We start from the raw sequence: 20,372 nt of genomic DNA on the forward strand, positions 1-20,372 counted from the left end.
TTTATTTATTGTATAGATTTTTCAATGGCCTTCCAAAAATTTTGAAATTTTTTATTTTGACCCCCTCAAAATAATTTTTTTATTTTATAATTAATACAAGTAAACAAAATAATAAAATGACTTTACAAATCTTACTCAACTTTACCTTAATTTAAGTTTTGTCATTTTGTTTTAATAATTACAAATTATTCAACATTGATGATATTTGCAAGTTAGTAAAGAGATTTTATTTTCGAGATTTCATTAAGTAAAGACTTATTTTGAGGTTACGCTTGAGGCATTATGAGCTTGATATACCACATTATCAAAGTTTTGAAAACATTAAGATATTTGTTGAATTGTGTCAAAAATTAACGAAAATAAGAAAGTCAAAAAATTAGTACTTGATTGATAGATTAATTTGCCTTACTTTTACTGTTTCAATTTCTATAGCAACCATAGATAGCATTTTCAGTAATAAAAATTATGAAAATAAGACTTCAAAACAAAATAGATGATGAGTTTCTTTATAAATAATTTAGTTGCTTATATTGAGAAAGATATTGTTAGTATTTTTAGTATATAATCAATAATTAATGAATTTGAATTTATAAAATATTTTTCAATACAACTCTTTTAAAAGATTACGGTAAATCTTTCTTTTCTTATTTTTTTGATTTAAATATATAAAATTATTATCTATTATGAATTTTTTGATTGTTAGTTAAGTTTAACGTATTAGTTTTAAAATTTTTACTATTTATTAAAAATACAAAAATTTAATAAAACGAAATAAAAAAATAAAAAATTATTTAAATTTCTTAAATAATTTATGAAAATTTTTACATATTATATCTAATTAATTTTTATTGTAAATTAAAAGTCATACATGTATCACTGATACCAGAAATGGTTAAGCCCAAATCTAAGACCCAATGGCCGAATCCACCTTGGGCCTCAAATCAGGCGCCCCTCCCGCGCGTTCCCGTCTTCTCCCACTTTCCCCCTCTTCTCTGTCTGTGTCTCTGAAGATCGTTAGAAGAAAGGAAACTCGCCTGAAGCTGAGCTGAAGCTCCCATACATTTGTTAGGAAAGAAAATAAGAGATGAATCTCGTCATTTGTCTCCTTTTCTCCTTCTTTCTTCGCCACGTTATCGCCAGAGGCGGCCAACGCAGCGCGTCTTTCTATGCAGGTCCTCTTTCTCTCTCGCTAAACCTCAATTAATTGCTTCAGTTTACAACTTAAGATCTTTAATTTTCTCTTCTGTTTGATCCATCAATTATAAGTAAATAAATTCACGTTCCTAAGAATAATTAGCAGCCGCTGATCTCTGACTTTTACATGGTTTGACCAGATTTTATTGCGACTCCGCCTTTAATCATTATGTTTGATTGTTTTTTTTTTCGCTGTTTTAGATATTATTTCTTTGTCTCTGTCTCATTTAGGTTTTAGAAATGATAGTTATGCGGCTTTTGCAAGGCATTTATTTGAGGAAAACCAGTCTCAGCCAAGGTGCCTTTTTTTTTTGTTTATTTAATTTAATTTTATAATTTTGCTTAGATTTTAGTTTTTTTTTGGGAATAATTTGTGGAAATTTCTTACAGTATCGATATTGCTCGTGGCTACATGACTAATTCGGAACTGGAAAAGGCGGTGAAGGAATTTGGGCAAAGATGTAGTCACATTTCTAGGATATACAGGTGATTATCTCTATTTATTTGCATTTATTGGTTAGAATCTTGCCCTATTTCCACTGCAAGAGAATACGATGAAATCAAATATGAGTTTGCTTTTTCCAAAAAGTTGATAGATTGGGGTGATGAATGGAGTAGTTTAGTGTTCCATGAGGGTTATATACTGATTGGTTCCTTATTACTCTCTTCGAGGGCTTTTTGGATTTTGGCTTCAGTATTGGAACGAGTGTGAATGGTGTTCCACTGGTAATAATTTCATTTGAACTTGCTTCATTTTCTGTACATAGGTGTTGACAAATTTTTCCTAGTGATCTCTCTTTTGATGACAATGGTTTAAATTATTTGTGTTTATAAGGCTTTATCTCATGTCTATCTTAGTCACTGTTTAGTGATTCATTTTCTGTAGTGGGTGATAGAGATTTCTGACAAACCAAGTGAGGAAGAGCCTGAACCTGCATTCAAGGTAAATGATTTAGTGCTCTGATATTTATAAACACACATGGATGTCCACTGATTTAATTAGCGATTGCTAATTTATTTTTCTATCCTGAAGGACTTGGGGTTTGTTGAGAAATTTTTTAAGCTCATGTGAAATGGCTGTTTACAAATGATTCCCTTTTAACAGGGATAGGAACTTAGAAATGGCATTTAAGAAATTAATAAGAGTAAAGAACAAAATTTGAAATATCAAAACATTACAAAGCTTGTATGAGGGGAAACACAAATATATATTTCTTGCTGTTATATGGTAACTGATTTGCAGGCAACCTGGTAGTATGCTAATGGAAGTTAGGAAAGAATTAAAGAACTAGCATCAATACAGAAAAACCTGATTGTAGTTAAATCTTCTCAAGGAGTATGCTATCTCAGGTGTTTTCGGGAGGAAAAACATTGGAACCAGCAATGCTGGAACATAAGTGGAAGTTGACTTGCATTTGAAAGCAAATCCAATAATAAAAGCATGAAAAATGAACACTGTAAATTTAGGACTTTCTTTTCACCCTTCCCGTTCTATGATAAAAGCTTTTTTGCTTCAACAACTTTCTCTAGTTCATTTTCTTAAAATGTACCCTGTCCCTTATCAAGTATCCCACCTTTGAGTGTCCAGCACTCTGAAATTTGAGTTGTTTCTTTAACTTTCTTTATAATGTACTATAAGCCTACTAACTTATTTATGCTAGTAATTTAGTTGCTAAGATCCCTGTTTTATAGGGCTTTTCTTCTGAGAAAATATTGCCATGCTTTACATTCTGCCCATGAAGTTTGTAACTGAGGTTTAAAGTTGCTATGATCTAATTTTATTTCAAGCTATCTAACACGGTGAGTGAATAAAGGATGTGATTGTTACAAACATGAATTGTTTATGAAACTTATTTCCTATCCTGTCAGCATGATGGTGTTCTTTTTGTTTTCTATATATGGTGTTTGAAGTTTGTTTTCCCTTCTATTGCATTGTCATGGCCCAATTTTTGTTATAAATGTAGTTTTAATTCCTATTTAATGAACCACTATTCTTTTTTCCATGGGTTAACGCAAAGCTTGATGTGCTTGATATTGCAGTTTGTTGGTAATGTGCATGGTGACGAACCTGTTGGTCGCGAGCTTCTCATACTTCTTGCAAATTGGATATGTGACAATTATATGAGTGATCCACTGGTATTTTTCTATTCCTTTTACTGCATGTAAGTGTATCTCTCCTATTTTTTGCATGATGTTGTGGACAAGATTTATATGCATTTTTCAATGTTGTTTTGTGATAAATAATTCTGGGTTTATGCACTGTGGTTTCTTACATATCATGATGCTTTGCTCTGTGGTGATTTGTTGAAGCTTGGGGCTATTTTAAGATACTTACATATTTTCAAGTTGTTTCTATGACATTTTAGTGACATCTAATATCTTTTTTTTGGAGAGTGGTGTGGATGGGCTTCAGTAAGATGTTTTTTTACCTAAATCGAGCGCGCATTATGGTCGTTGTAAAAATTGGTCTGCTTGAGAACTGAATTATATGTCTGAACAGTTTTGAAATATTTTGTATTTGCATTGGGTATTATATGCTGATATATTTAGACATTCAATGAGTAAAAAAGGATTCATGTCTATTTACACATACCATATGCATGGATGAATGTGAATGCAGTCATGTGAGTGACCCACCACTCGTATGGCTGCATCTTCCCAGCCAAAATGGCTGTAGAATGGTAACTCCCATAGAAAAATTGGTTTATTTATCCTTCTTCAAACTTACAAATGTTATTTTGACAAGATTGCCCTGTTACCTGATTTTCTGTTGATTAAATCTGCTTTCCCTTTACTTTTGTCTGGTTATGCATGCATGCGTTTCATTCATCTTTGATGATTTTAAAATGTTTTTTATAATGTCTCTAACTTATTTTGAATGTTAAAAAAATTGCCTAACCTATAACATTTATTGATAGTACAGGTTAAATTGATTGTTGAAAATGTTCACCTTCACATACTTCCATCAATGAATCCTGATGGGTTTTCTCTTAGGAGGCGTGGTAATGCAAATGGTATTGATCTAAATCGAGATTTTCCGGATCAGGTAACTCTTTTGCAATGTTGGTTTTATTTAGAGGTGATTGAATCCAAATTGAACCTTAAAACCACAAGCAAATGGAGTTTTCTAAGATTGGGATCTATCCAAAGTGGAAAGGTGTGTTTTAGTGTTCTATAACTTCATCAAGAAGTTCAAGTTACAAAAATCCTAATTGAATTATGAGAGTGTCAAGGATTATGCTCTCCAAATCAGGATTCATATTCTAAATTGCAGGACTTACCATACTTTTCATAACATCATGCAGGAAAGAGGTATGTAGACTAAATTAGGAAAGCCACGCAATGGCAAATTTGCTTCTAAGGATGCGATACAAATTGATCCATTTGCTCCTTTTGATCTTTTTATATGTTGTAATAGCTTTGTTTAAATATGAAAACCCCTTGCACATCCATATTTGTAGATGGTTTTGCGTTGCTGAACTTCAGACATGTAGAATTTAATAAAAATTTTCAGACCTGGCATTCTTGTTAAAGATAAACAGCTTGGGACCAATGCTTATATTCCTATGGTTTTTATGTTAAAGAAGATGGATTGCAAAAAGAAAAGCATTTTAGAACATCTTGGTATCATTGGATTAATTTGACTGAGCTAAAACTTGAAATCAAAGATTGTTTTAAGATCCTGTTTCCTTAAATCAGTGTTTAATTATCTAAGTAATAAAAATGTGGATGGTGTGAATGTTGATATCATATTTTTTGTTTGGTATAATATTAGAAAGGGATATGTTTTCTACTTGTAGTTTCCATCAAAATCATTGAAAATGATTCCAGCTAAGGATTCATTTTTTCGGCAAAATTTTTTTTTGGATCCTGATATTTGTACTTGCACTCTTCTGGTAGTTTGATAATAGATTGTCTTGCTACAGGTTGGTTTTTATTCCTTGCTTTAATATGATTTGCTCCTTTTTTCCCCATGATTAAATGACCATGACTAATGAAATCTGCCAGTTCTTTCCTTGGAATGATGATGAGGATGCACGACAACCTGAAACAAAAGCAATTATGAGTTGGTTGAGAGAGATACATTTCACAGCATCTGCAAGTTTGCATGGGGTAATATTTTGTTCTCACTTTTCATGTCGTATTGAGTAAAAACATTGAGTGCTATCGTTATTGGATATTTATGATGGCTTCCCAATTCTACTGTCCTGGAATGGCCTTTTTTTTTTTTTAATTTGAAATACCAAAGATGCTTTGATCAGCCAACTGTATCTCATAATTCCAGCGAAGTTATAGACTTGATTTTCTTATAAGGCCCCCAAAAAAGTTGTAAACAATTTTGTGAGATAAATTAAGTGCTAAATTGGAAGCTAATCATAAGGACTCTATTCTGCTTGTCATTATAATGTTGCATGCAATGTACCTGATTATTTATTCTGACCATTATGTATGAATTTGAATGTCAAAAATGTTCCGTTTTGCATTATGTCATGAGAATCTGCTAAATGTTGAGTGAATGAGTATCTGGAATTCCAAATTTGGAGACATGCATATAGATATGTTTATGAGAAAGGATAGAAGATTGTGTAAACTTTGATAAAAATGAGAAATGGTTTCCATGATATTTCAGTAAATATGAACTGTTAATGTGCATGCGAAATTCATTATTCAAGAAACTGAAATTTACGCTGATTGAATTGATAGAAGTGATATGAATCCTAGATCCACAGTTAAGCATAGGACTGTAATGCTCCAATGATCTTGGAGTAAATTGACTACATTGACCACAATTGCATGCACAAAAGTTTGTATGCATGTTTATCATGAATGGACTTGTAGTAAGGCTTTTGGCCTATTCAGTACTTTTCTATAAGTTAAGACTTTGAGATTTTCTAAATAATAAGATTGTCCACCAAGCTGACCAATATCATACGGTATAAACTTCTTAAATTCTGTTTCAACAAAAAAAGGGTTAGAAAATGAAGCAAATATAAAAATGAGAATACTCTTTTTGTAAAAAGATGGTGTGCTTGCTTCTTCTTATCTTGAAGCAATCTCAAAATAGCTTTTCAAAAGTAACTTGGTGTATAAGTTAATGTGTGTCCATACGTACAGTTGGCATATTTTTCCAGTCCTAATGTGCTTTAATTTTCCAAAGTTGTGGTATCACCAGTTTAGATGGTTAGCATCCATATCTAGTGAAAGATTGTACCTTCTAAGAATGTACATATGGAATTCTGTCTCATGATCTGATAATAATGTTGATAGATGAGGTTATGAATTTAATCTTGCTTAGAAACTATTTTCAAGAAACATGAGGAGAGGAGTCCTTAATAACATTTTGTCATTCGCAGGGTGCACTCGTTGCAAATTATCCATGGGATGGCACTCAGGATAAAAGGTGATTTTTCTTCATTCATTATCAGCTTTAAAATTAAAAATTTGCACCTAGTCAATGACTTAAGTTCCTTGTTGCTCCTGTGTCTTATGATCTCAAAGATCTTTTCTACGCGTGCTAAACTATCAGCTTTTACATCTGGGCATGCTAGGGTTTGAGCTTTTATTCGTGGTTTAGTCAAACCAGTATGATTCCTTTTCAGTCAAGATTTTCTTGATTTGATTATTAGATGTTAAGAAATTGGATGTTTCATCAGTTAACATATTATAGATTGCATATTTCCATAATGTGGTATCCAGGCTTTTGTTCCCTTCTATCATTTTTAATTTGTATTTATGGCTCAGCATATATTTGATTTAATTACATTTTGGCCAGTAACACAATCTTTAATGGGTGCTGGTGATTTTGCCATGATCTTTTCTGCAACACTGAATGGTTGTTGGTTGCTATGCCTTTTCTATTGTTAATAATGGTAACCTTAATAATAAGTTTCACTTCTCACAATGTTGCTGTATAGCTATGTGACTCTTTTACAACTCTTCACCTTATGAACGTTGTAAAGAATGGTGTTCATGTACCATCAAGCCTTTTATTTCATTGATGCAGAATACATTTTTAAATACAATTCATAACTTCTCATGTTCATGTGTATGAATACCAGGAGGAATTATTATGCTTGTCCTGATGATGGAACATTCCGGTTCCTGGCAAGTGTATATAGCCAATCTCACTATAACATGTCTTTGAGCAAGGAATTTAAAGCAGGCATTACAAATGGAGCATCCTGGTAAGCAACTTGTTTGCAGATTATGATTAGAGAAATTAATTACCGTGCAAACCATGTAACATTTGTTTCATTTATACTTAAGTTTCCGTATTCTGTATTACAAGTCCTCTTTTATTATCTTTTCCTGCTATGCTGTACGGCAATTGATTCAACTTAATGCAGGTACCCCATATACGGTGGCATGCAAGATTGGAACTACATATATGGTGGTTGTTTTGAGTTAACCTTGGAGATTAGTGATAACAAATGGCCTAATGCTAAGGAGGTTAGAATTCTATCTAAGTCATGTTTTTCTTAATAATATTAGTATGTTCTCACTCGGATTAAGACTTGCATGATAGTATCAATATACTCTTTACAAGTTGTGGACGAACCCTTGTTTTTATGGGGAAAGAAATTGTTGATATGGTTTTTGAAGAAACTTCGTATTTTCACTTTTTTTTTTGTATTTGATAGAACTGGAATTTTAAGGAATGGCGTTGTTTAGTGTTCTTCTATTACTTTTTCCCCTCTAGTCCCAACTGAATGGAGAGGAAACTTTAGTGCCCTTTATGGTTAGCCAGGATTGTATTCTTTGGTGAACTGAACTTTTGAAAGATGGCAATCTCTTCTTACTTTTGTAATACAAACAAGTAATGAACATGCTTAAGAGATGGGGAGGAGGCATTGTCATGTCTTAGCATTCTTCTCTTCTTGTTTACATTATGAGCCTCTTCTTTATACTTGTAATGAGTTTTATTTTGAATTGCTGCTAAAATTTAGTGATAATAAATTCATTCTAGCTCAGAAACTTAATATTGCGGTCTTCTTTTAGATAAAAAGAATCTCTCAACTCTCTTCAACGTTTCTGTTCCTTCTTTCTTTTATATTTTATCCTGAACAGAGTTCAAATAAATAAAAGTTCTTTTTAGAGTCATATAAAGTGATTGTTTTTAGTGAGAAAATTAAGCATTGGGAAGTAGAATCTTATTGTGTCTTTCTGCCATGGTTCTTTGAAAACCGAGTAATTATTTAATTCTTTTGAAGGTGTGTTTAATGCAATTTGGGGGCAGGCTATGTGAGTGTGGTAGAGAATGTTTAAAACTGTTTCATATATCACAATGTAATTGTGGCAAATTTAGTATGGTGGCCTTCTACTTTATATTATTTGCCTTTTTCTTAGAATAGGCCTTATGGTCTTTTATTTCATCACCATGTTGTCAAATATTCAATCTCTGTAATGTTGTTACTGAAGAATATCAGAAATTATATTGCCAAATTAGCTTTAGGGGTTTTGGTCTTTGCAATGTCTTGTCAATGTCCCTCTTTTCTGCCTTATTTGGTTCTTGTCTCTTTTCTGACTTGCTTTCGATCATTAAGAAACTTAGCAGATCGACGTGCTTTTAATGTCCATGGTGAAAGTCGAGTTTCATGATCAACCTCTTGAATTGCTTAACATTACTATGAAAATGAAGAGGAACATTTATAGCAATTAAGGTTAGCCTTATTCTATGGATACTTTAGATAAATATTATTGCATTCATGATCATTCTTCCTTTTTAATTTTCTTTCTCTTTAATATATGAGGAACAAAGAATTTCTTTTTTTTGTTGGCTTCTTAGTTTTAAATCTTTTTCAATTAATTAGTCCTTGGGTTTTGGTGGTGGTACTTCAATTTTATTTTTCCTTTCTGCCTGATTTGAACAATTAATTATTTAACATTCATTCTTGTTTTTGTTATCATCCTGTTGCTTTTATTTATGTTCTTTTCCGAATAAAAATGTGCAGCTTCCTACCATTTGGGAGTACAACAAAATGAGCATGCTAAATCTTGTTGCTAGCCTTGTGAAGGTACATTGTCCTTTGGTTTTAAACGTGTCTTGTATTGAAAAATGAAATAGATTTCCTTTTCTTTCTGCTTCATGGTTGTATAAAATTGTTCTATAGTCATCTATTCTATTCGAGGCATTGTGGATAACATTCTTCTTCTTTTCTTGTCTTTTTTGATGGAATTTTAAAACAAACTTAAATATTCAACAAAGTTGAATATTTTCACAGTTTGTTGTCTATGAATCATTGATCTACATGACTTGTACATTTTTAGACAGGAGTTCATGGAAGGGTCTTTTCGTCAGATAGTGGAAGGCCGTCACCTGGGTCGATCACGATCAAGGGAATAAATTACACGGTGTGTTCACAGCTATACATGCAGTCATAAGACAGATATATCCTTAATCTCCCAATTATTTTTGCATAAATCATACTGTAAGGATTCTGATTTGAAATGTATCAATCTCAATGTTTAGTCACTGGAATTAAAGAATAGTTATTGACTTTCTTGTCTTTGTTTAACAGAATCTCTTCAAATTTTGTATGACATCGACTATAATCACTAACGATCAATTGTTTCCTTAGAATGGAAAATTTAATTCTTCTTACATAATCATGGTCTTCTTTTTTCTTTTTTTTTTTGGCTAGGACCTTATTAAGGTTCTCTAAATGCCATAGTTTTTTCTCCTACCTTTTATGGGAGAACAGAAAGCATTTTGGAATTTCTTAACTTCATTTCTTTTCCTTTTAGGATGTAATTTCTGAAGAAATTTTAAGAACCTGGATTTACCTTGAACCTTTAATCATAGTTATTTTCCTTTATTTACCAACCCCTTCTGGTTAGGAGACCACTTATTACTTTGCAGCAATCACTTTGGAAAAAGAAAAAACATGGTTCGCCATACATTCTTAGCAGCTTTTTTGGACTCTTTTTTACATCCATATACATGATTCATATCTTAGTTGCTGTGACCCTTCTTCTTAGAACCTCTTCTGTAAGATGCAGCAAGTGCTTTTGATTGGTGTTGTCATTCGCAGCACTTTTTCTGGAAGATTCTTTGCAGCAGTATCCATTCTGCTTGTACTCGTGTTGATTGTTACTGAATTAATCTTATAATTATTGTTAACAAAATACTATCATTGCTGCCTATATAAATAATTTGACACTGTTTAATCAACTGATGGGCTTGACTTGTTGCTTTCTCATAATAACTTGTTTCTTGGTTCCCCTGGTCATGACAGGTTAAAGCTGGCAGGGCATTTGCTGATTATCATCGCTTACTTGTTCCAGTCGAAAGATATGAAGGTATAAAATGTTTATTAGCATTATGTAAGACTCTTTCCGGGGATTGTTAGTAAGGTGGGAGATATGTAGAGACTCTTGGTGATGGCATTAGAATGATTTGAAGGGGAAACATAAGTATAATACGATGAATTTAACATGCAGTAGTTGTTCAAAGAGCAACAATAGCATTGTGCAACTGAAGAAGCTCTTAGATAAGGCTTGCACTTGGTTTTTTTGGAGCTGGTTGAATACATATTCCAAACATTTTGCGCATCTCTTGTTGATTGTCAAGCAACAGTTCCATGCAGTGTATGGTTCAGGATATTGGTTTGATGGCATTTTTTATCAATTACAAATTTTCAAATCATGCCACATTCTGAAAGAGCTACATGATAAAGCAGTAATTTGTTGCCTTCTTTTGTGAATATAAATTATGATCTTTTGCGTATAAACCCAGTAGAGAATTCCTAGTTTATATTTATAGGGGTCACAGTGACTTTTGTTAGTGACTAATAAACTGTCACCTTGGTTTATAAGCATTGAAATATCTTGTTCAAGTAAGCAGTAACAACCTGTATGATGTAAACTGATGAATGTCCTTGCAGTTATGGCTGCTGTGCCTGGGTACAAATCAAAGGCCACAAGTATCTGGTTGGGAGAAGAAGCCATGACTGTAGACTTTATTCTTGATCCAGAAGTCACTTCCGAGGGGACTTTACTACGAAGTATTTGTGATTGCAATTGTGGCGGCAAGAGCAGGCACCTTTTGGTAGATTATTTTTGGGGAATTCACTTTGAAGTTTATTTAGTCTTGATTGTTGTCCTAGCATTTCTATGCATTTTACTGAGGAGGAGAATAAAAATCAACCTTTTAAAACACCGACAGTCACCTAAAAGGTCAGTTATGGTATGAACTCTCGTTGTAACTTTGTGGAATAACTCATGTAAATTATGATTGGTAAGGGAAATAGAATATCTTTTTGCCCATCTGTACAACTAGTCTAATGCTTGTTTTAGGTTATTCTGAACTATTCTTGGTTTACTTTGATAGCAATTTCTTTACCAACAGGCAATCTGTATAGGACAATGACAAGCAAAATGAACTTGCACTTTTTTCTGACCTGAGAAAATGTATTGTTGAAGATTATTGCAGTTCCATTTTTGTTCTCTATGTTGTTTAGCTTCGATTTTCTACATTCTGTAGTCAAGCAATGTTGTTGGGTGTCTAGCCAGAATTTTGGTTCATTATTATATTTTAACAATTTGGTTCTTTTCCAGGACTGAGTTCTGGTTCACTTACTATAGGAAGTATTATCCTCAGAATGCCATATATATCCCAACATTTTGTTTTGGATTTCTTGGTTTTGTTTAAAAATCTTACTTCAATATATGAAAACAAAGGATGGAAAAAACCTAGATGATGTTATACCAAGTTAGAAATCTGGGAGGACGATGGTACTAGGATTCAGCAAAGTGACAATTTAACTAATAACTCTTTTTCTGGGTGCAAAAGAGTGGAGACATCAAAATAGTGTCGGAAAGTGTTGGGAGTTTTTTGTATTTTTAAGGCTGCATGTAATTTAACAGGATTGGCATGGATGGGGGGTGGTTATTGGTGATTTCTGGGTGTTGGAACAGATGTTATGCTGAGTTTGTGTTTCCTTTGGAGGGCCAGCAAGTGCAACCAGAACGGATTGGGGTCAAGTCCCTAGATTGTCACAGACAGTGCTGGGAGCTACCCTGGATGTTGTCTTACCATGTAAAGGGATTTCGTGGGTGATTTGTGACTAGTGTGTTGGTGTTCTAAGGAAACTTGTTTGGAAGGCTTTGATCTGGAAGCCTCTCCGAGGTTTATGTATCAATTTGATGCATTGCATTATGTACTAGGTTTTCAGATCATGGGCATTTGCCAGTGTCAACATATTTTACAGGTTTGAGCAACAGGGTATTACGCTATGTATCTACCAGTAGTTCAGGTCACTAAACATGACCTTTCTCTAGGTATGTCTAAAAGTATTTCTCTATTACAAGTATTGAAATTCTGTTAAGAACTTTCCATCAATGGATAACGATTGCGTTCTTCACATGATTCTGGCACCAGCTTCCTCTGAAACTAATTTGGTCAACCGGTCTATCAGTAGATCAAAATCATCTTGGCTTCCGATCATGCTAAGGCGGAGATAGCGATCTTCAGCGCCAAACACACCTCCTTCATGGCCAATAACATTGGCTGCTTTGAGGACTGCATAACAATCTTTTTCTTCTTCCCTCTCACATTTCAGCCAAGCATAAGCTGCCATTGGTTATGCACTCACTATGTATCAGTTCTCCAACATAAATATATATTTAACTTTTCATGAGAAATGGAAATGAATGAGATGAGAAGTAGACAGATATGGAGACCTACAACAGCTCAAGCTCCATGACTGCATTTTGTTTCTCTTTTTTGTGTGTGTGTGTAATGTAAGCATCATTTTCGTTTTGCTGGAGAGTGAGGGTGACAGAATTACCTGGGGAAGATTCTCTGACTTTGTGGAAAAAGGTGCAGTATTGAGGTTCAATTTTCTGGAGAGAGAAACGGTTTGATGATGATAACCCCTTGACCAAGTTTTCCCACCTGATTTTCATTGTCTGGTGTCCGAATTCAAATATTTCTCTTCCTTCCCCTTCAAGTACTACTTTCAGAAGCTTCAAAGCTCTTAACTGACTATCTCGAGAAACTCCTATGGAATTTACGCCGATATGTTTTATCATTCTATCGAAGACACTCTCATCTTTTATCACTGCCCACCTGTACAAGGCACACAAACAAATGTGAATTGGTTTCTATTGACGTGCGACGGAAATGCCCTCCACTTCCATAAATAGCAAATAAAGCAGCTATAACGTGGATGATTGTATTAGAATCGATACGTTCACAAGAGAATGGCGGTTTGACTGTTACCCAAATCTGCTGCCAGCATGACCGGTAAGCTTAGAAAGTGTGAATATCATTACATCTTCATCTGCAGGAGCTGGAATTGGTGTAAAATGTGGCCAGTAATACGCTCGATCATAAATTGCTTTGGCATGTGGACCATGAAGAACTGCCTTGTTTAGTTGTCCATCAGGATTGTTTGGTGAAGTTACAAACTCAATCATATTTGCACCGGTATCTGAACTGTTCTTCCATTGGGACGTATCTCCTTGAAACTTGAAATTCACCGACTCAAACAACTCTGTTTGTATTTTATATAACTGTAAAAGTTTTGATTTTCAACATCATTTATGTGTGAACAATTTATGCTCCAAGTGAAAACAGAACAAAGTTAGCAGAACAGACCGGATAGTAAGGGATCGAAGCTAAAACCCTTGCCGGCGATGAAGCATTATCAGGGGAGAGTGCATGAACTGCTGCACTAATGACTTGGGTTGAGCCAGCACCAAAAACTATAAATCTCTTGTCTGTAACTGCATTTCCTACCACAGCATGTAGCTTACGGATGAGCCTTTCAAGCTCTTGTGAGATAAAAGTGTGATCATTAAATGTATAGCTCATTCGATGCCACCCTGCTATTAGCAGTGCACTACTAGCTGCATGCTGCACCCAGAAAGGTTCCAAAAATAGCGGATTCCCCCTGCAAATACGAGTTAGTGTTTGAAAAATTGGTTGTCCTGATGGGATCGTTATGAACGTTTTCAATGATAGATTGCAGTAAGAAATGTGTCATCAGAAGAGCTACCAACGCAAAGGTATAGGATCAGGCATATTTGTAAGACTGAAACATATGCTCAGCATTCAGCAAGCATTGAAAATTGTTGTGTAGATAAAAAATCTAAACGACAAAAAGCAAACAGCTAAAAACAAGTAGCAACAAAGCAACCAAATGCAGCCATAGTGACAACATAGAGAGATGAATTTAGATAGATCAGTTATCTGTAAAATGAAGTTGATGGGGTCAGCATAATGCTTAATAGACAAGCTATGAAATTTGTTCAGGGTCGTTTCCCCTGATTCTAGTTTACCTTTCAATATTAAATAATTGAAATAAACCATGAAAGAAAACTGTTAATACATTTACTATGTTAAAAAAGAAAATCAAATGGAGCAGATCAGCAAATTAATGCCGCAGCATGCCCTAGCTGTATACATTAGCATGGTCTACATTCAGGCGTGATGGCAGCCACTGGTTTTTCTTTATCTGTAAGCCCTTTATATAATATTAACTCAATTTTTGGAATAAAAATGATCTGTTCATGAAAATGTTTGAGAAAATAATTGCTGAAATTTCATAAAATCATTTGACAACCAGGATTACTGCATGCTCCTCTACCTTTTTTGAACCTGTCATTGTTGTCTATCAAAGCATCATTGATTACTTCATTTGATGTTTTCTATAAACTTTTCATTAAGAAACAGATAATATAATCTCAGGATGCTGCTGCATCAAGAAAAGTGATAAACCTTCCAAGGGAATCCTAATGCAAAACATCAAATCTGTAAGGTGTCAATTTCTTGGCTGGAGAATCGTAACCGTAGTAACTTCTCTTGATACTATTAGATAGGTAAGATTACCGTGTATAGATTATTTCTGATCACACCAAACCAAGTTATTTAAGATACTTACTTTTCAAAGCTAATAATTCTTTGAGATCTCAAAAAAAAAAAAAAAATGCAGTCAAAGCTATTTTCTGGAATTCGTTCACGGCTATCATACCAAGAGTTTGTCAATTAAACAAATTTCAGTTATGAACACTTAATCTTGAACAACAAGCTGACAAGACTTTCTGATACCTTCTGTGTGTGTGTGTGTGTGTGTGTGTAAGAGAGAGAGGAGGGACGGTACCCATCTGCATTTGCAGCACAACCAGGTATAAAAACAGAGCAGTCAGAGCCTGCATAGCATGAGTTGCACTCACAAAGTGGTTCTTTTCCATCAAGAACCAAACCATCCAGGTATGCTCTTCCGTGGCCTGAGCAGGATATAGCTGCCACCGCCTCAGCTTCTGTTGCAGCTTGAAAAGTCCAACTCAGGTTCCAATTTCCACTAGCATAAAGATTGATGATAAACAATAGATTGAGAATTGGAGAAGCCACCAGAAACAGTACTATGTTCTTGGAGCTATATATGTTGGCCATGCTTCTCTTTCTTGAGGCTTCTAATAATTAAGAAAATTTGCCTTTATTTAAAATGAAAAACAAACAAAATGATCAATATTAATATGCCCTTGAAGATGCTTTCAAAGATTTTAAAGATTGAAGGGGGGGGGGGGGCTGTTTATCTATTTAGTGGTCTGCTATAATGACAAGGATGACAAGCATTGAAGGGATCTTGAGTGGGCTTTGAATGTCAATGACAGATAATGAATGTTTTAAGAGAGCCAACCATAGGTAAAGCCAAAATGTACAGTGTTTTAACTAAACCACACAATTATTGTTATTTCAAGATGATGGTTGATTCATAAATACCAATTCATTCTGATGAAGGACATTCGTTTGCATTCAGTTGGTTGTACATCTGGATTTAAACAAAGTGTTTGAGAGGAGTGAGTTTGAATTGATTGGTTATATATATAGCTGATAATAAATGTAAACATATTTCAATTTCTGTAAGCATTTAAAGATAAAAGAATACCTAGTGGGAATATCCATATGAGTGCTCAACAAAATATATCTACAGGATTGAACAAGTGATTATGGAATTAGGAGCCACATTGACATCAGGTCAACAGACATTCCCCTTCTGATCTAAAGGCCGATAGGTTACATGACCACCCTCTAGGCATGTTTCTGTATAACAAGCAACTATTATATGTAGGAAGCTTTTCGTTAACAAATGTTGGTCATATTCTTCACACACTTTTGGCTCCATCTTCCTCTGAGAGTACTTTGTTTAGATTAATGTTCTATCAGTACATCAAAATCATCTTGGCTGCTGATCAGTCTGAGGCGGACATAGCCTTGACAGCCAATTATATTAGCTGCCTTGAGAACTGCATAGCAATCTTTATTTCTTCTCTCTCACATTTTAACAATGCACAAGCTGCCATAGTAATAAAGTTAAAATCCTGTATCTTTATATAATAAAGACGTTCTACTGTATAGGTAGCAAAAAAAGGAGGGTAGTTATATATGTTTGTATCTTCCAAGAACATATCTTATTGTTTGAATTTCAAATTTATATTATATGTGCAGATTACAACTTGCAGTGAACCACACAAGTAGCTTTAAGGTTGTCTTAAACTTGTGCATCTCGATCATTGGTGAAAGCATAATTGGTATAGGTAAGAACAAAGAAATAGGGTCAGTTTTGGTTTTACATAGCTAAATGTTGTAAAATTTTGATAAAATGGAAGTTCAAGATCTTGGGGCAGCTAGTAGTTGATAAGCAAAACTAGCTCTAAATGTGACATCTGATATGAACAACTGATCAGAGTTTTTCTCATGTCTTTACATTAAAAATTGAATACCAATACATACGGTTGTATGGCACAACTAATGTTTTTAACTACACTGAATCAATTGCAGCTGAAGTATGAGATATGTAGAAACTATAAAGATTTCAAAGTTACAGGCCAAAGCGACCTGGTGAAAATCTGACTGTTTTATAAGGTAGGTTCATTAGCGAGGACCGATTTTCACCAGTATGTACATAAACTGCAACAGTAAGGAGTTGGGTATGCATGCATTCCCTACAACTGCATGTAGTTTGCAGATAATCCTTCCAAGCTCTTTCGAGATGCGAGTGTCATCGTTAAATTAATAGCTCATCGGAAGCCATACTGCTACAACCAGTGCACTCCTAGCTGCATGCTGCATCCAGAAGGGCTCATGGATCCCCACTACAAGTATAAATGTCTGAATATTAAGCTAGAGTTGTCGATAATATTGATGATCGAACTAATTACTATCACCCTTAAACTTAGAATCATATGTCATTTGATTATATGACTAGCTAGCATATTCTGAGTTACAGATCATCAGCAATAGGCTCTTTCTACCCCGTGGGAGATTGCAGTTAGAAGTGTAAGTTCTAACTTTAGCCTAATATTAATGGGGAGCTAAAGTATAGTCAGAATATTAAAGCAGACAAATATTTGTTGGGGGCAGGACACAAGATGCAGAGAACATTTGGTGTAAATAAAATAATGAACTTTGTCTTTACCTTTGAACATTGAATGGTGATCAATAAATCAAGTGTGAAGCCTGTTGATACTTTTACCAGGATAGGAAACTAACTAAATCAACACCAGAACTTGGCCTTGCAGTATATGGTATGAATGATCTGCATTCAGGGAAAACGTACCCTTGCCTATAGAATTTGATTTGATATGTAAATGCTCCCCATAGAGGTGATATCTAATATTCCAACAATATATGAACGAAAATGATATTTTGTTATTGAAAAATGTAAGGTTATATGTGAAAACCATCTTAAAAAGAAAATAAAAATAGTTGAGAATCAGTGCTGTTATAATAGATATTGCCAAGCTGTCCGAACATATTAGAACTTCCCAGTGATTACTTAATTTGCTGATCAACTCAGAATGCTTTAGTAGAAGAAAATGATCCAACTTCCAGCCATGATGCTATTTCGGATGATATTGAATTGTTCAAAAGAAAAAGCACTTTATACTGCCAGGGAAGAAATATGGTAAATTACGAAATACCATTGTTTGAAGTGGCTGTAAAACAAAACAAAAATAAAAGCCTTCAGTGCATTGATCTTTTTTACAGTAGCCAACTCAAGTTGTGGTGTTTCGTTGACTGAATTCCATATTTTAAACTTTTCTTGGGATGGTGGACCAAATTTATTATATTCAAAGACTGCGTTGATTCGTTTTCTGAACAAATTTCTGCCGCAAATGGTGCGGATACTGAATATAGGGGCAAATTTCTTGTCTTGTCTTTCGCTCATTTCCTAGTCAGATTAGAATAGTTGGATAAAAAAAAAAAAAATCCCCAATAATAAAAGAAAAGATAATGGTGAATTCATCAATCAATCAATCATCAATATTAACATCCATCCTAAAATTAAGCAGAAAAATCGTTAGGTGCTGGTTACTGGCTTTCTGTTATGCATCAGAATGTAAAACTGTCATCACTCAAAACAATTAAAACTGTCAATTGTTTGGTTAGAATACAGGACTGCAAAATGCAGAGAACAATGAAATGGTTTTAAGGTATGTATCAACGTCATTATCCCTAAAGTTTTATTTGCCTCTATTGATAGTGTGCCAAAGAGGTACAAGCGATACACTTCAAGATTACAATGAAGCCGAGTGATTGATTGTGGTTTATATTAATGAAATTAATCTATGGAGCATTCATTGGTGCATGAAAATTATCAAACTTTTATAAAATTTTTCTACAGCAAAATAGTGTAGAAGAAATCTAAAAAATGTTGAGAAAGGAAGGAAAGATTGTTTAAGTTGTTTTTGTGAGTGCTTTGGTACTAGAGAGACCATACATAATTATTTGTTTTCAATAGAAATATTAAAAAATTAAACTTAAATATAATTTATTATTTAATTAACTGCAACTATACCTTTATAATAGATTAATTATATATTATTAAAATAATTTTATTCCAGTTCAAGACCAAGCTTAGAAAGTCTAACCATGGTCCAATCTGTACTTTGGCCCCATTTTAATCCAACTATTAGGAACTTATTCTCCTATTTATTTAAAGAATTCTTTTTTTCTTTAATTTCTTTCATTGTGGGATTGTGTCCCACACTTATTTTGATTGAACCTTCATTTAGTGAAAACAATTAAAATTAATCGAAATTGCATGATAGATTATGTTTTGAACTAGTTATTCCATTTGATTAATTGATACATCATACATAATGATTTTAACACCAATGAATGTACAGTATTATTGGATGACACTTTTATGGCTTTGCGTCAACATCCTCTTTTCGTGAGTGTTATTAAAGTTAAGCTCTTCAACTCTTTAAAATGACCACATTTCATACCTACGTAGGTAGATCTTATCAACAATGCCCTTGTAACTAAAGCACTATAACAAGTGTATGTTATGGATCTATTATGAGTATATTACTTAGCCTTTTCTTACCATCATAGGTACCTAATACTTTACCTAGGAGAGAATATTATATATATCATATTTAGGGATGTCGACGGGTAGGGTACCCATTAATTTCGAGATACCTGAACCCTAACTCTATTAACTACCCGAATAATAGTAATTATGTTTCTTATAAATTAACACAATATGTAAACTATATATATTAAAAGACATTACAAGTTAATTAATAATAATAGTTTCATAAATTAATTTAATTAATTATAAAGATTTGTTTTTAATTTCAAGAAATTAAAAAAAACATTTAAGTTCCAAAACTATTCTAATCTCAAAAGCTTTATTTAAGTATATATATTATAAGATTATGTAAACAGTGGTATATATATTATAATTAATAATTTTATAAGTCATAATTTTTGTAATGTTAACACAAAATATAAAGTAAATATGTTTATATTAAACGTATATATATATATATATAATAGTAATTATATTCCTTTATAATATGTGTTGGATTACACTTAACATGTCTAGGGGGGACAGTGATTATGATATTTCACAAAGTGTTAGTGAGGGACCAACAGATTTTACTACTGAAAGCCGATGGTGTCATGAACTTAATAATCCAGAAGGAGATCCATTTAGAGTACCTACTAATTGAGCTCCATCAGATTTGGGAGCGAAAGTTAAAATAAGGGAAAGTCCTAATAACAGTGAGACTGATGAGAGTGTTGATAGTAATGACGTAAATCAAGGCATGAGAAACTTTCTCTTAAAAGGAATTGAGGAATATGCCAAAGGGAGGAAGAAATGATGATAGCAGAAGAAGAATATTATAGTGGGAAAGTATCGGCATCGGTCGTTAGA

At 33.6% G+C, this 20,372-nt stretch overlaps 2 protein-coding genes across 2 annotated transcripts; one reads left to right on the plus strand and one right to left on the minus strand.

Annotated features, from left to right (window-relative positions):
- LOC18592698 (carboxypeptidase SOL1) lies at positions 948 to 11,640 on the plus strand. Its single transcript, XM_018125582.1, has 15 exons — positions 948 to 1,172; positions 1,426 to 1,492; positions 1,585 to 1,680; positions 1,890 to 1,920; positions 2,081 to 2,137; positions 3,235 to 3,330; positions 4,118 to 4,240; positions 5,203 to 5,307; positions 6,549 to 6,595; positions 7,254 to 7,379; positions 7,542 to 7,644; positions 9,147 to 9,209; positions 9,463 to 9,546; positions 10,431 to 10,494; positions 11,079 to 11,640. The coding sequence occupies exons 1-15, from the start codon at positions 1,085 to 1,087 to the stop codon at positions 11,384 to 11,386; spliced, it is 1,458 nt and encodes a 485-aa protein (XP_017981071.1). The 5' UTR covers positions 948 to 1,084; the 3' UTR covers positions 11,387 to 11,640.
- Positions 12,362 to 15,696, minus strand: LOC18592702 (tryptophan aminotransferase-related protein 4). Its single transcript, XM_007019551.2, has 5 exons — positions 15,300 to 15,696; positions 13,796 to 14,090; positions 13,418 to 13,710; positions 12,984 to 13,264; positions 12,362 to 12,766 (listed from the first exon to the last, which is right to left on the minus strand). Exons 1-5 carry the CDS (start codon positions 15,590 to 15,592, stop codon positions 12,555 to 12,557), a joined length of 1,374 nt encoding a protein of 457 aa, XP_007019613.2. The 5' UTR covers positions 15,593 to 15,696; the 3' UTR covers positions 12,362 to 12,554.

This window comes from Theobroma cacao, chromosome 8 (genome assembly GCF_000208745.1).
Source record: "Theobroma cacao cultivar B97-61/B2 chromosome 8, Criollo_cocoa_genome_V2, whole genome shotgun sequence".
In the NCBI taxonomy this organism is placed as follows: domain Eukaryota; kingdom Viridiplantae; phylum Streptophyta; class Magnoliopsida; order Malvales; family Malvaceae; genus Theobroma; species Theobroma cacao.